This window comes from Anomalospiza imberbis, chromosome 8 (genome assembly GCF_031753505.1).
Source record: "Anomalospiza imberbis isolate Cuckoo-Finch-1a 21T00152 chromosome 8, ASM3175350v1, whole genome shotgun sequence".
NCBI lineage: Eukaryota > Metazoa > Chordata > Aves > Passeriformes > Viduidae > Anomalospiza > Anomalospiza imberbis.
The window spans coordinates 6689322-6705585 of NC_089688.1; the positions used below are offsets into that span (position 1 = coordinate 6689322).

The 16264-nt window shown below is 43.6% G+C and overlaps 1 protein-coding gene across 34 annotated transcripts in view; it reads left to right on the forward strand.

Annotated features, from left to right (window-relative positions):
• The window catches only part of ANK3 (ankyrin 3), a 341257-nt gene that overhangs the window by 219909 nt on the left and 105084 nt on the right, over positions 1-16264 (forward strand). For all 34 annotated transcript variants that reach the window (XM_068197112.1, XM_068197117.1, XM_068197118.1 and 31 more), the window contains 3 exons: positions 3087-3185; positions 11318-11416; positions 15923-16120. In XM_068197112.1, coding sequence (XP_068053213.1) covers positions 3087-3185; positions 11318-11416; positions 15923-16120 — 396 coding nt within the window. The remainder of the gene's footprint in view (positions 1-3086; positions 3186-11317; positions 11417-15922; positions 16121-16264) is intronic.

Genomic DNA, 16264 nt, shown 5'->3' on the forward strand with positions numbered 1-16264 from the left:
GATGGGGAAGGACCATACACATGAAAATTCTAGCTGTGATTTTTTAACACTTGGGACAGCACAGTATTGACCAAAGACAAGTTTCTTGGCCTGAACATCAGTGTGCAATTATTCAAGCATTTGCATCATACATCTCTTCCTTCATCTGTTTGGAGTCAGAACTCTCAGCCAGCTGAATTATTACTTCACATTCTTTGCTACCAGTAAAAGCTTAAATAGCTAAACAGCAAAATTAAATTCTGAATAGAGAATTGCCCCCTCTCTTTTTTCCCCTTCTTTTCCTCACAGTGTTTTCCTGAGATGTTAAGGGTGAAAAAGGTTAAAAGTGTTTTTAATCCTTCATCCTTTCATTTTTTATGAACTGTCTGATCAGGTTAGTAAAGGGCAACAAAAACGACAAACTCCTTCCAAGGGAATGAGTGCCCTTTCCTAGGAAAGAGGAGCTCTTTTGTCATCTGTAAGGACAGATATTACACTGGACATACAGAGCTTAATTTGCTTGGTTCCTCCTGCTCCATTAATTATTTCAGGGAAGCTGTGTGTAGTTGGTTTTTCTCACAAAATTTTTTTCGTGCAATCACATCCTTCCTCCATCTATCTCTTTGTGATGTGAGCTTGCTGCCTATTTTCAACCGAAAGTAACTCCAGGTTTCAAGATGATATAGACGTAATATTTATATGTTTTTCTGTAAAGACAGGTGATCACATAGAGCAAAGATGGCTTGGTAGCCATCTCGAGGTCAGTCCTTATTTGGTGCTGTAGAATTTCCTCACATTTCCAGCCGGCGTGATCGCCCCTGTCAGAAGCTGGGAGAGAAATATGCTGTCCTAATAGTTTTGGTAGCAATCCAGAAATATGAATGTCATTTGAACAGGACTTGGTGTTGAGCATGAAAGTGGATATTTTTCATTTTTTCCCCCGTTGCAAACAGTGTCACCTAGCCCTTAATTGCTAAGGGGAAATCATCTCTTACTTTTGAGCTGTGTATTTGCCAGCACTCATCCCTCTAGTTCAGAATCAGCTCCCCTTCATTCATGGCAGCAGGAGCTTTGACTGGCAAATAAACAGATCCAAAGTGCACATCCTTATGTGGTTATGCCCTCCCTTGTGCTGCACTAGATTCTGCTTTGTGTTGAAATGAATGAATACCAGACTTCTAACAGGTGTTTGTCTTGCCTTTTGTAATGCTGTCCCTTCCTCCTCCATTTCTTTCTTGATGCTTAGAAAATGCTTCTCTTCTTTTCTGTGTGAGGCAGTAAATTATTAGTACTAAATTATTTTGATGTGTTAACAGGGCACTAGGGTCTGTTAGGCTGAGTTAACCTCTTTACCCCTTAACATCAGCAAGTAGAAAAAGGTGTTTCTTTAATCTAAATTACCTGCAGTACTCTTTACTTGAAGACACAAAAGTTATTTCCTTTACCATTTTTTTCTCGGGAAAGTAGAATTCATCTCTCTCTTCCTCTGACCTCAGTAACATCTTTTCTCCTGGGAAGAGAAAAAAAGCAGAAAGTATCTCTATGTAATTGTTTTTCTCCCTTTTTTTTCTGTCCTTTTTGTGACTGGTACAGTAATGTTGTGACCCCATATTATAACCAGTGTCAGCTCCCAGTCAAATAGAATTAACTCTTTTTTTCAAAACCATCTCACAGAAAATTTAAGTGTCAGATAGTTTTACCTCCCTGAAAGGAGTAGATATGCTGCACTTTCTGTTTCATGTGCTAAGCATCTTCTTGCTTTACTTTGCTTTTTAAAGGAATGAGAAGCAACCCTAGCACAGTCATCACTTTGATCCTCTAATGATCATGAATATTGTAGAAAGGATCTCTGTCATTTAACCTTGCTAACATGTATTTTACCTCTGTGATAATATTAATTAGTACTTTCTAGTAGCTGTGAGTTTGCTTCTTAGTGAAATTTTGTGTAAATGAAAACGTAGCAACTGCATGAGGTACTTGGTGTTATGATTAGGCTGTGAGTCAGCTTGTCACACCTGAGAGGGGATCTTTTCTTGGTGCTGGTTCTCCATCACTCCACTCACCTGTGGTTCACTGCTGAAGGCTCTGTTAGCCAGGTCAGACAGCCGTACCCCTCCCTGCTGCTCAGGGTGCCTTTCTGGTTCAGCCAGCCACAGGACACACACTCACTGCGTGTGCTGCATTCTGCGGGGTCCCAGGGCTGCTGGTTTACACAGCCAGCTGTTTGTGCTGCCCTGAACACTCAGGAACATGTCCTTTACAATTCTGTGCGTCTGCATACACTAGCTATGTGCTCTCTTTGGATCCTTTTATTTTCACTTGGCTCCATATGATCAAATATATACAGGACGTGGCCTTCATACGCCACGAGATAAAGGATCCATCAGAGCATGAAGGGACGTGCTGGCTGCATCTTGTTAAGGAAGTGCCTGTGTGTGCTCAGCGTGGGTTATGTAACTGTCCTGGATGTGCAGCATCCCTGCCTGTGCCAGCCTGCCAGGCACTGCTCAGGGAAGCACACACACTTCTCTGCAGCCCCCCTTCAAGCACGGTGTTGCACCCATTAGAGGAACAAATTGAGTAGGCAAAATTAATGGTGGAGCTGAAACGAAGGTGCTCGCCAGGTTTTCAGAGTTTGCTGATAATGTTCAAAAATAAGTAATGCTGGCCTCTCATAATTTTTGTATGAGATCTGCAGGTATAATGGTTTTGTTTCTTTTTCTATGGCTCCTACAAGGCCGGTGAAGTTGAGGTATGAATCCTTATCACTACAGGCTCATAATCAAACACAGCTGGATTAAATTGCTAAGATTCAGTAAAATTGCATAGTTCAACCCTTAAGCAAAAGTTGAGAGCTGAGGCACATTCACATCATCTTATAACCCTAACAACAGTTTGACTTTTGTCTTCATCCTGTGTATGTTGAGATATCAGGCCAGTAATTCACATGTGAGGTTGAACACAGCTTCCCTTTGCTTTCATGCTCCCAGGGAAACAAACTGTATTATGATTTAGCAAATTGGGCATAATTCACTCTGTGAGCAAACCAAAACTGGAATTCATGAAAGACAGATGCATATTTATTTTCATGTTGTTTTCTTCCACAGAATGATATCACGCCATTGCATGTTGCATCAAAAAGGGGAAATGCAAATATGGTCAAACTCCTACTTGATCGAGGAGCTAAAATTGATGCCAAAACAAGGGTAAGCTCAAGTGTGAGTGCTGCAAGTGACTGTGTGGAGTTATTGCCTCTGACCTGTGTGTTGCTGTAGAGCTTAAATCATTCATCTTCCCAGCAGGCTACTACAGCTGCACTGCATTTATTTTTAATGAAATTATTGCAGTAGGATACTAACATTTTGCATCTCTTACAGGAGTGTGTGAAACACCAAGGATGGCAAAGCTCAGAGCCAAGCATTTTTCATGTTCCCTTTCCGGTGTTTAATTAGGAGCTGCTTTTATCTGTTTGGGAGTAGAGGTGAATGTACAGGAGATTGCTAAAGATGAGAATTCAAGTCAGATATTTCAGAATTTGAACGCCAGCAGGGTAACTTTGAGCTGCAGTATGTGTTTGCCTTTCATTGTCCACAGGCAGTGTCACAGAGTGTGGAGTGGCTGATGACTCTCCTGCAGCTCAGGCTCTGTGTGGGATTTGTCAGCACATGTGTTGGGCACAGGGATGGTTTCATCAGGCTGACACCTAACTCAGTGCCCTCAGTGACTTAGAAACTCAATGCATATGGTTATGGCTAACTGCTGGAGTTAAAACCCAACCAAACCAGGGATATTTTATTTACTTACACAGCAGAAAAGATTAAAAAAAAAAAAAAAAGAGAGAGAGAAGGAAAAAGTTCAAATGTTTGGAAGTAAATCTGGAATGAGTGGTGCTGGTGCTGTGGGCTGTCAGGGCAGTCTTTCCAACACACTCCTGTGTGTTCAAGGTAACACTCAAGAGCTGTCCCAGTAATGTTTTTGACAAGTATAATTTTCTTGACATGTTAATTTATCACCTCTACCTTTTTTATTTTGAATTAGTCTGTATAAGTTCTACTGTTCAGAATCATTTTAAGCAAAAGAAATTAATAACCTAAGCATAGTTTTTCTACAGTTGTTCCTGTATTCACAAGTTTTTGTTTGGTTACTGTAGTCTCTGAGATTTCCTGCAGTGCTTGTTAAGCACATTCGTGTTTTTTTTCTCTGTTGAATTCAGAAACTGGGTCAATTTTTTTTGTCATCTCTTCGTTCTCTCCACATGTTCTTCCTTATTGCTTCTATTTTACCTTTAGTGTCTGATGGTTTATATCTAAAATGTTTAAGTTTTTTTCTAGTTGGGCAACATGGATGAGATGAATTTCATGGGTAATGTGGACAGTGGGTACAATTTCTGGACTGAAATTCCAGCCTTCTCTGTGCCACATAGGGGTACCATGCTGAGGAGTGTGATTCTACCTTGTGGTGGGGTGGGACACCGGTTGGTGGTGTAACAGATGTGCATTTGGTCAGAGCAGGGAGAAAGGGACTTGGTGGGGGATTAGTTGCTTCCCTCGGCAAGTATTTGTATGGCCCACTGCAGTCCAAATCATTAGGGACCACTACTTTAAATAGTTGGAGTCAAGTTAGTTCTTTAAGTTAGGAAAATTCGTGCTCTGCTTCATTTCCTCTATCACAAGCTCAGGGTCAGACACTGGGATAATTTATGTAACTAAAAATACAGGCTGGGACGGAAACAGGATCTAGGAAGAGGGCAGAAGCATTAACAGCTCCTGAGTCTGGCACAGCTTCCCACTGAGGCAAAAGGCAGCGATGACTGTGGTCCACGAAGCGCTGGTTTGTTTTTTTGGGCTCCCCCCAGAGACTGCCTGCTTCCCCAACCACCCATCCTCTCCAGAGGTCAGGAGGGATGTGCAGAACTCTTCCTGCTCGTGCTGTACGTGTGCCACTCCAGGCTGCAGTGGCTGGCACTAGCAGGGGCAGGTTTCCTGGCAGTCAGGGGTGGCTGAAGCAGTGCTCCCGGCGGCTCTGGCTGCTCCGAGCAGGGCTCGGGCTGTGCCGTGCCGGGCTGAGCCCGGGCTGTGCTGTGCCGTGCCGGGCTGTGCCGTGCCGGGCTGTGCCGTGCCGGGTTGTGCCCAGGCTGTGCCGTGCCGGGTTGTGCCCAGGCTGTACCGTGCCGGGCTGTGCCGTGCCGGGCTGAGCCCGGGCTGTGCTGTGCCGTGCCGGGCTGAGCCCGGGCTGTACCGTGCCGGGCTGAGCCCGGGCTGTGCCGTGTCGGGCTGTGCCGTGCCGGGCTGAGCCCGGGCTGTGCTGTGCCGTGCCGGGCTGTGCCCAGGCTGTACCGTGCCGGGCTGTGCTGTGCCGTGCCGGGCTGTGCCCAGGCTGTACCGTGCCGGGCTGTGCTGTACCGTGCCGGGCTGTGCTGTGCTGTGCCGGGCTGAGCCCGGGCTGTGCTGTGCCGTGCCGAGCCCGGGCTGTGCTGTGCCGTGCCGTGCCGGGCTGAGCCCGGGCTGTGCTGTGCCGTGCCGGGCTGTGCCCGGGCTGTACCGTGCCGGGCTGAGCCCGGGCTGTGCTGTGCCAGGCTGAGCCCGGGCTGTGCTGTGCCGTGCCGGGCTGTGCCCGGGCTGTACCGTGCCGGGCTGAGCCCGGGCTGTGCTGTGCCAGGCTGAGCCCGGGCTGTGCTGTGCCGTGCCGGGCTGTGCCCGGGCTGTACCGTGCCGGGCTGAGCCCGGGCTGTGCTGTGCCAGGCTGAGCCCGGGCTGTGCTGTGCCGTGCCGGGCTGTGCCCAGGCTGTACCGTGCCGGGCTGTGCTGTGCCGGGCTGTGCCCAGGCTGTACCGTGCCGGGCTGTGCTGTGCCGTGCCGGGCTGTGCCCAGGCTGTACCGTGCCGGGCTGTGCTGTGCCGGGCTGAGCCCGGGCTGCGCTCGGGGCGGCGCTGCCGGCGCGGCTCCCGGAGCCTCGCACCGCTGCGGGATAACAGCACCGCCAGGGCTCAGAAATCGGTACCAAAAGCAAGAGAAGGCTGAGAGGGATGTGGTGCTGGGTGAAAAAAGGGCATTGTTTCAGGAGTGCCTGCCTGGTTCTCATATTCAATAGCAAAGATTAATTGCTCCGAGCTGGCACAACACATGTTCCTGCTAAATCTCTCCCGTTGTTCCAACCTGACCCAATGTTGTTTTCCAAGGCTGAACAATTAAGATATACCTCGCAGATATTTCTTCTTCTTTTTATTTTTTTTAATCACTATTTTTCCTTTCAATGTCCCAGATATAGAATGGCCCTACAAAAATACAGGATGAAAAAGGCTCTGGTCATATCCCTTACAACAGCATCACCACTGCTGAATGCATTGAAAGGCAGAGAGCAGCTGAGGCTGTCTTTTCTGATACATGTGTCAAGTCCTGCTTATCAGCTGGATGCCCAGGCAGAGCCCAGCCTTGTGTGTTCTGCGAGGGGCAGGTGCTGAATGCACACACAGCTTGATAACAGGTGGGATTTGCATGTGAAAATAAGTGAGTCTCCATGTGCCATATTTATAAATGTGAGACCTCTCTCTTTTTTTCCTATTTTTTAAGAGATTAACAGAATTTTTGTATGTAAGAGATAAGCAGATTTTTTTTTCTGTTAGGATAGGGTTTTTTTGTCTTGGACATTATGATATTATTTAATTCAAAGATTGATTTTTGAAGACAAAATACTTCCTTAAAGGTAAATGGCAAAGGTTCTGTACCCTTATGAAAGGATAAAAAAAATCCTGAAATTTCTGGTATCTACTGCTCAGAGGGAGAAATTCTTAGGCCTTCGTTTCTCCTGTTTCATGTCTGTATTTCACCTTTAAATCAGAATGCAGAACATACTGTTTTGTGTTGTTGACCAAACACTAAGAGAGCCAGGATTTGCTGCTCTGACTCTTAGATGGGACAGATTTATCTATTCAGCTGGCATTTTGTGGTCTGTTCCTGCAATCCATCCTCTGTATTGGATACTGAAATATTCTCCACATAATGTTTTGGGTTTTTTTAATTCACAAAAAGAATCATTTTCTAGATAAATTAATGAAAAGCCTTTCCTGAGTAATAAGTAAGTTGAGGTAATGATTTCCTTAGTCATTTACGTGAGCGTTTGCTGCTGACAGATGGTCCAGGAAACTGCAGTGCTGAAGTACTGCACAAAAGGTTAACATGAAGGGCTAAATCCTTATCCTGTTTAAATTACTGTAAAAATAATCCAGGAGCTCCCACTTTCTCTGGATTCATTAGGACTGGGATTTGATGAGCACTATTATACTCTTACACACCTGCACACTGTAGTTGGGAATTGAGAGAACATGTGAGACACATCCCAAAAATTGTTAAAATTATTTTGAGACTCAGACATGGCTTCTTTTTTCCATTTTAGTTCACACTATGTTGCATTGTTTATTTTAACCAGCTGTTCATCTTCCCTCTGTTTTCTTTCTGTGTGTGAGATGTCTACAACTGGTATCTGGGGCTGGGTACTGACTTCTTAAGGGTACCCATCAAGAACTATGTGCTCCCAGGGCAGCTTTAATCATTCTAGTTTTTAGCCAAGATTCTGGGCAAAGGCCTGTTAATGTCTCATGTAACATGTTTACTGAATGTTACCCTAATTATGTTTTTTCTGTCTTCCAGAAAAGACTTTAAAAAGTAAAATTTAATTAGAGAGGTTGATTAAATTAGCCTGATTTGCTTTGGCTGTCTAATACTGTATATGCCAAAGTGAATTTGAGTCTGAAGCAGGCAGCAAGCAAGTTTTAGCCTGGATTAACAGTAAGTGTTTATAATCTTCATTCTACTGATTTTTCAGCTAAACAACAGTCCCAGCACTCATATCTGCATGAAAACATGTGGGATGTGCTCTTTGAAGATGCATCAGATCATGCATAAGCTGCTCCAGAAAAACCACATGTATTAAGATATGAAATAACTGCAGTAGCACTGCCTTGGCATTCTGAGTGTGCTTTCACGAGCAGGGAAAGCAAACCTTGTTTGTTGCCCTACTGCCCAGAAGGGGCAATTTACAATAGTTTGCCAAAGGAGTGAAGAATTTAGGAGACCTGGAACATGGAGGGGCTGTGGGACAGAGCCCTGCTGGGCTGAGTGCGTGCATGGAGAGTCACTCAGCAGATAAACCCTGGAGGCAGCAGTAATTGCTCTCCTGGGAATGTATGCTGTTACCTCTGGCCCAGGGGACAGGAGTGCCTGCTGCTCCTGCCAAGGCTGTGGACAGGCTCTGGGAGTTGGCTCAAACTCTGACAATATTGCTGAATATTTATGTAACATTTCAGTTTTTACTGGGTATTGTGCTTGGTTTCATCACTCTTAGACGGGTTAGAAGCTGATGCTCACTGATGTGAGAGCTGTGGTCCTGAGGCTGCTGTGGCTTTGGGAGACAGCCCAGAGGATGCCATGATGCAAGGGGAATCCTGGGTGAGCATTGACAGGGAAGAGGTAGCTGGGGAGTATAAGGAAGCTGCTCTGTGCTGACCCCGCGCTGCTCAGGGCACCCTTAAAGTCACGCGTGGTGGCGAGGAAGCACACAGCAGCAGGAAAGCTCAGTCTCAGGACAGTTTAGGGTCCAGTGTAAGAAGTTCAGGGAGCTACACAGGTACCTGAGTGTCAACAGGGACCAGAAACAATGCTTAGGTCTCATTTGTGTGTGTGTGTTTAAAATAAAAGCTAAAGCAGGCAACAGCCCCAGAGATGGGTGTGCAATGCTAATGGGAAGCTTGTACCTAATCATAGCTCCTCCTATTGTCCTCTTGGCTTTGCTGAAGCTGCTGTCAGGCTCTCTGGAGGGATAGATAATACAGATGATATGATTTATCATGTCAGTGCATACTTACAGAGTCCTTAATCTGCAGATTATTGTCATAATCGTTTGTAATGGTTTTTCTGAGCCATTGCAGACTCATATTAAGGCAAGTCTGCTTCCGAATACATGTAATATATTTTATGCTTCACATAGTATAGTCTATGTGAACAGTAAATAAGCAACTAGAAAATCTCCTGACAAAGTCAGTGAAGTCTTGCTGAGCTCATAGCAATCTGTTTCAATCTCAGAATCTCTTTTTTAAAAGGAAGTCTTTCTGATTTCAGATTGCCCCTGCACATTAATTTACTGCTCTGAGTGTCATGTACCAATTAACTAAATCAGTGAATAGTGTCTTTTGAAACTACTACAAAAAAAAAAATCTGTTCAGCCAAATGATCTGTCTTGGAGTGTATTTGCTGTTTGCAGAGGGAGACCTGGCATCATGTGAACAATAGCTGAAGATCAGCTGTCCTGACAAGCACCCGTGTGCATTGTCCTGTCACATGTGATGCATCTGCTGGTAGTGACTGCTGTGTGGCCCAGAATGAGGTCTAGCTGGCCAAGCATGACTGCTTGCTCCTCCTGAGCCACAGAACCCTTGTCAGCCAGAAATACCCACAGAGGGGTAGGTGCTGTTCTCTGGGAGCACTGGAAGGGTCTAGACTGGTACAGGAAGATGATCAAATGTGGCTCATTGTCTGTGGGCTAACCATGGTATGTTGGTGAAATGGCCTAGGGAGGTGTTAAATCTGCAAAATGGTCTCTAACTTTGGTTCCTGATCTCCTTGAGTATCTGACTTTGATGTACCTGCAGAATGTGATAATTATAGGAAGTAAAAAGAGTGAACAATCTAACGTACATGGTGATTTTCAGCTCTTGCCTACAGGTCTGTAGTTACCTAGCCTTGTTAAGTAACTTGATTTTCCTTCCCATACAAGTTTTCTTTTTTTTTGTAGGTGATATTTTCATATCAAATGTTTGTGTCTGCTCAGTACATGAAATGCCCTCACTTGTGGGAGCTACTGGTATAAGAAATATGCATTACCCATTTTAAACACTTGTGAAGCTATGGAAAAACATTTGCAACTCAGCTGAAAAATGCTTCCTTTGTGGGCTTTGGAATCTTTTCTCTTTGTCTTTACTTAAGTGTTTTGAGCAATACATCTTGAATTTGTGTAGTATCATTTTAACAAGATGCACTTCCCAGTACTTTATAGGCTGAAATAGCAGAAAGAAGCAGAAATTACAATAGAATTGACTTGAGAGGTGTCAGTAAGAACCATTGTGGGCCAAGCTGCATTCATCTTGTGGGAACAAATGATTCCCTGAGTTAAGGGAGTAAAGTCTGAACCTATTTTTTTTTTCATCTATGTTAAAAATATATGCCTTACTTTAAATGGAAAAACATGCACAATGAGAACCATACAAGTTTTAAATGAAAGTAGCAGGAAAAGTTTATAATGACAATTCCTACCTGTTATCTTTCATAGGTTTATCCGGAGCAGGCAAAAATGTAGAAGCAGGAGAATGTAATGTCCTCTGAACCAGCTCCTCCCTCTCCCTTTCTGCCCTTTACACTTTGCAGTGCTTAAGATGATATTCCAGTAAAGTGTGGTTTAGGAATTGCCAAGGAAGAATATTATAATTCCACATGAAAAGTATTATTAAGGAAGTGCCTTAATAATTCTTGCTATCATACAGAAATGGAGGGGGAGTGTATGTGTGTGAAGAGAGTATGTGAGAAGGAATTTTAGATAATCCGTTGTATTAAAATGATGTGACATACTTATTCTAGACAATACAACATATGTTTTTTAAGAGTTGTGGAAGACACCAGAGAAAAGCCCCTTCCTTTGTGACTTGTAAATGGAAAAAGCAAAGTTTCTGAAAACTTGGACATCATTATTTGCAACAAGCAATAGGATGTTGACAATTACAAAGCAAACTATTCTAAAATGGGTATGGGCAGTATGCCTTGACTCTAGGCCAGTCATTCAGCTGGAGGTCACATAAGCACAGTCTGCACAGTGAGACAGAAGTGAATCCAACATACTTTTCCATCACCTGGGATTGAGATGCTTTTCTCGTCTGCTGTATACTTGTCAAAATCAGTGCAATAAAAAAGTCTGAGGAGGGTTTTTTTCCCTCTCAGACTAACTCACTATCCACTGGCTCTGATGCATACTGACAAATGAGAGACCCAGTTTTCTCCAAGGCATGCAGGCAAAAAGCACCTGAAATGCAATCTCATCTTTATCTTGCATGTGAAGTGAGTGCCTGGAAGGAGCCCATTGCATGAACACCAGTGTGATGTGACTATTTACACATTCAGAAAATCAAAGCCAGAATGTGCTCTGTTGGTTTGAACAAACAGGTTCAAGTGTTCATTTGCAGAAGAGCAGCACCTTGCAGGAATGAATGAGCCTCCTAGGACATCACAGGTCACACAAAAGTGTGCAAGACTTTAGCATGTCTGACACTAATCAGTTATAACTCTTTATCCCACAGGATGGGCTGACCCCCCTCCACTGTGGAGCAAGAAGTGGCCATGAACAGGTTGTAGAAATGCTGCTGGATCGTGGTGCCCCTATTCTTTCCAAAACCAAGGTAACTGATACTCTTTCCTGGTGGGATAACCCTTGCACATTTTTTTCTTTTTCCTAATGTAATTCTCTATGTCTCGTATATTTAAGGGCTTGGCAATAACTTTCCTATTTCTTAGTTATTTAAAGTAACTGTGTGGGAGCTCTCCGAAGTGAATGCCTTATGTAGAGCACGTCTGCGTATGTAAAATGTGTTAAATCGAGATATACAAGAAAAGATTTCTGTGCCAACCAAAAAGGCTTGTGTGGTAACCCTATCCCTCAGAATTTCAGTAGCTGAAGAACTCTGTGTCTATCCTGGAATAAATACGTGGTGATTACAATAAATCTTCAGCTTGTACCAATTTACCCTAAGGCTAGAGAAGAGACAAGAGATAAAAATAGAGCAATGTCCCTTTGCAGAGACAGCTCGTATTTCCTAAGGACTTAGCCTGATTATCAGATTCTCCCCTTTCTGGCTTTCTACAGTTTAGCATGCAAAACTCTTCCTGATAATTTCGAATCACCTGCGCCAGGGTGCACAGATTGCTTTAGACCCAAGGGCTGGCCTTAAAGGAAGCACTTGCCAGAACTCTCCTGGCAGTGGTCTCTGCTGTTACTGCTGATTTCAAATCTCGGAGCAGCAGCCTGCTTTGCACCACTGCAATCCATGGCTTCCCCATTCAGGGATGACATTTGGGCTGTGCAGTTTGTTGAGGTTCTTTCCAAACATAACCTTCCACTATGTGTTTTTTTTTTCTTAGTCTGTAACCAGCGTGTTTCAGCAACACTTCTGTTCCGTTGTTATTTCTTTTCTCTCTCTGTCATCCTGTCCTATTCTGTCTCAGCCCCTTCTATATTCTGCTTTTCTCCTCCCTCCATTTTTCCCCCTTTAGTGGATTATATTTAGCACTTGTTTGGGGAGGTTGGCACCAGCTTTCCTCTGCTCAGTGAGTCACAGGCAAAGGCAGTCATGGGTAATCTGACAGACAGTTTTCACCCATCCTCTGCATGTGGAATTTCCATGGGCTCCCACAGTCCTAGCTTGTAAACTCCATGAGCAGGGGAGGACCACAAGGGGCCGTCTAGGAACCCCTTGGGCCACATCTGCCACTCGTGGAGCCTAGAGCTCATACTCCAGGGAGAAAGGCTCTTTCACCCTCTTGGAAAGATCTTTTTATTACTTAAAGGAAAGAAAAAAACCCCAAACCACCACTAAAGCAAAACCACAAAACCCCCAACCAAACAAAAAACCACACAACAACAAACCAAACCAAAGGACACCCACATAAACACACACCCTATTTCTTCCATTTCCACCATTGTAAATGAAAACCAGTCCTAAGGAACTACATTTCTTTGTTGAGTGTTGTTGTATTTTCAGGTGTTATCCCCAAGCTTAAGCTGCTGTTCAAGGACTGTAGGTTTTGAATTTGTGGCTCTTCCTGAGCAGACTCACACAGCCTAGCCCAGAGTTCACTAGACAAAATCAGGCATATTACATGGGATAGTGGGTTAGAAATTGCCTAAGGCTGAGAGACAGACTGGATGTTGATCTGCAGAGGCTTATATAAACAACTTTTGCAAAATAAGAGCCCCCTCTGGAAGAGGGAAAGCTGTTACATGTTAAAAAGTGAACAGAAGAAAGTGCAGAGCTTCCTGCATTTCCTTCTGATGTGTTAATTTTACCACTTCCAGAAGGTAAGCTAGGAAGTAGCTATACCTCTGAATGGCATAAATGAATTCATTCATTTGGCACTAAACTGCATTACTGTCCTCTGCAAAAATAAGCAGCTCCATTCTCTTCAAATTAAGTCATATATTATTGGAAATAGGACACATCTTTGAAAGAATTTGAACTTCACAAAGTTTTCTCATGTTATATAAAACTCTTTCAGAATAATAACCAGGCTGCAGTTTGATAGCTATTTCCTGCTAGAGATGGTTTAGTGTAGTGCTGACCCTTTTTTGCACTGGAAGATCCTTAGATTTATTTTCAGGGAAAGTGGTGACCTAATGGATTATATGGGGGTTTCTACAGGCAAAATGAAAAGGGAATTCTAGTCCTGAACATGCCAATGATTTTGGATGTAAGAAATTGCATCCCTGTCAATAACTGTCCATCTTTTTTTAATTACTGGTTTTCCAGACTTCTATGGCTCTTTGTCTTCTTTTTTTTTCACCCTAGAGTTAAAGGCACTTTCCCCGATAAAAGCTCTTTGGCACAGCTACAAAATAAGCTCAGTAATTTTAGGATTACCTAGTCAGACTGTTGATACTTTGTATCATCTCTATGGTCCTGTTTTGTTCTCAGGTTTTTCTATTTGGTTGTTTTAAGGTATGGTGTGACCTTATGGTCCTTAATGGTCAATATCTTTGATTAATCTTGAACTTTTTTCCCTTTTAATATTTTCTAGGTAATCTTTAAAAAACAGTAACGTAAGAGTATTTGTAAAGTGTCTCCATCCTAAAGTACCAGATCACTTCTTAGGGTCTTTGTTGGGTTGTCTCTCACAAGAAGGATAAGGGCCTGGAGAATGCTCTTGCATGTAATATTGTTCTTTTGAATGTGGCATTGAAATATTGACTTGTGTAAGGTTATAGAGTATCATCAACTGCAACAGAAATAAGCCTGGTTTACAGTATAACGAAAAATAATTTTCCAATTATATTTTTGTCTTTTTTATCTTTTTTAGCATCCAGTCTTGTCTCTTACTTTTTTGCGTGAGGTCTGGCTAGCTGCTGCACTTCTCTTGTCTGTGACAGATTTTTATCAAGTATTTTGCTGATTTTTCGAATTGGCTCTGTTTCTTCCTTTCTTTTCCATCAAAGTCAGTCTTTTTTGTACAGGTCTCTCCTATAAGGGAGTCCCATATCAACTTCTCAATCTTTTACTCCATTAATAAGCATGGTTTATTGGATGCTACTGTGAAGAATGACACTTTCCACCTGAAGGATCTTTCTTATAAAAACGGAGCAGGATGGTGTTTAAAGTTTCATGATTTTTTTACTCTCATCTATAAAGTATCATCAGTTATAAACTGTTACCAGGAGGACTTGGTGACCAAGGGAAATTAATCTTTTTCTGTTCTACTGTTAACTACACTAGAAGACAGTGAAAATATTTAAAATGCCTTGCTAGTATCAAGCTTCCATGCAGATAATTGCTGTAGTAGCCTTTGGGAATGGGAGAGAGGCTTATCCAAGCCAACATAAATCACAAGTGAGATGCTCATGAGATAATCTTACTTGAAAGATAGAACTGTGTCCGAGAGTATCTGTGTCTCAGCACTGCGAGTAAGCTGCTCTCCAGTTCTGACAGGATGCGCCTGTTTGCATTCACCATCCTGCTTCCATCTCGATTTGAAATAGCGTTCCACTGCATATTTCCACCTTTCTTTCGGGTGCTGGCTGTTGTCACATGGCCAAGGGAAGGCTGTGTTTCAGAGCCCGAGATCTCGGCTGGTTTTGCCTCGCTCCTTTGCCTTTGCTGGCTGCGGTCACATGAGGGCACTGCGTCTGTGAGCAAAGGTTTGTGTTTGCCGATGCAGACACAGTGTACTGGCAGTCACTTACAGCTTATAAACTATTGTGTGCTGCTACAAGAATAGCTTCTGCACTCAAAACTAATTTTGGCATCAGAAGAATCGAGTAAAAAAAAACACTTTGAGCTGGGAGGAGGAGCTATATACCAATGCTAACAAAGGCTCTTGCATTCTGGTGTATATTTTTAATCTTTTATCATGAAATAGTGTCAGGCCTTTCAATTTTTGAGAATTTTATCTCGTGGTTTTATTCTGGAAATATAATACGTTTTGGCAGCTTGTTCAGTATTTTAAACATGGCAAGACACAATTCACTGGTGCATGAGTCTCTCTCAGGTGTTTCCCTAGTGGAGCAGCTTTACCACCGCTGCTGGTAGGTCACAGCATGGAGGTTTTATTCAGAGATTTTTAGCCCAGTTGAAGGTTTTGGTGTTTTACCAGTGTGGAGTGGGAAGAGTGATCTCCAGAGCTGGATAACATGGTGTAAGCATGCGTACAACCCAAATTCAGGAAAACACGAGTGGAGGGATGAAGGAAGGCTGTAGAGTTCACAGAGTGATGCTCTAACCTGTGCTGCCGTGCCTGGTTAATACAGGCCACATTTAGAGTGGTGAGTTTAATTCAGCTTTAAAAACCAGCAAATTCCCTGGCTGGGTGTTAAAAGTCACACAGTGCTGTTCCTCATGTAACTCATGTAAATTGAGCAGCTTGTCTGAGGCATGCCAGTGGAAGGAAGCTACATTTAGAGCATGGCTGGTATGTTATGACGGTTTTTCAGTCTGAGGCTGCATACAAACTCTAACCAAACAAGCTTCGAATTCTGGAGTAAGAACCCCCATCCTCACGCTGAACATGTTAAGTTTATTTTGGGTTCTCTCTGGGCTTGTAAAATTCTTCATACAACAAACACTCCAAGAACAACGCGGAGGAGTTTCCCTTCTCTGAGCATCCTCTAACCCATCCGTGCTGGGTCTCTCTGTTGGCAGAATGGTTTGTCTCCATTGCACATGGCAACACAAGGGGATCATCTAAACTGTGTTCAGCTCCTGATTCAGCACAACGTGCCTGTAGACGACGTCACCAATGACTACCTGACGGCGCTGCACGTTGCTGCCCACTGTGGCCACTACAAAGTCGCCAAGGTTCTCTTGGACAAGAAAGCTAATCCCAATGCCAAAGCACTGGTGAGTACACAGCAGGGCGCTGCTCACAGCCAGACATTCCTGCAAAGTTGTGCTGGGACTTACTGGGAGTTATTTTCTCTGTCAGCTGATGGCTGACAGAGAGGCTGTGCTGTTATTGCTATAGCCCAAGAACAAACGCTCAAG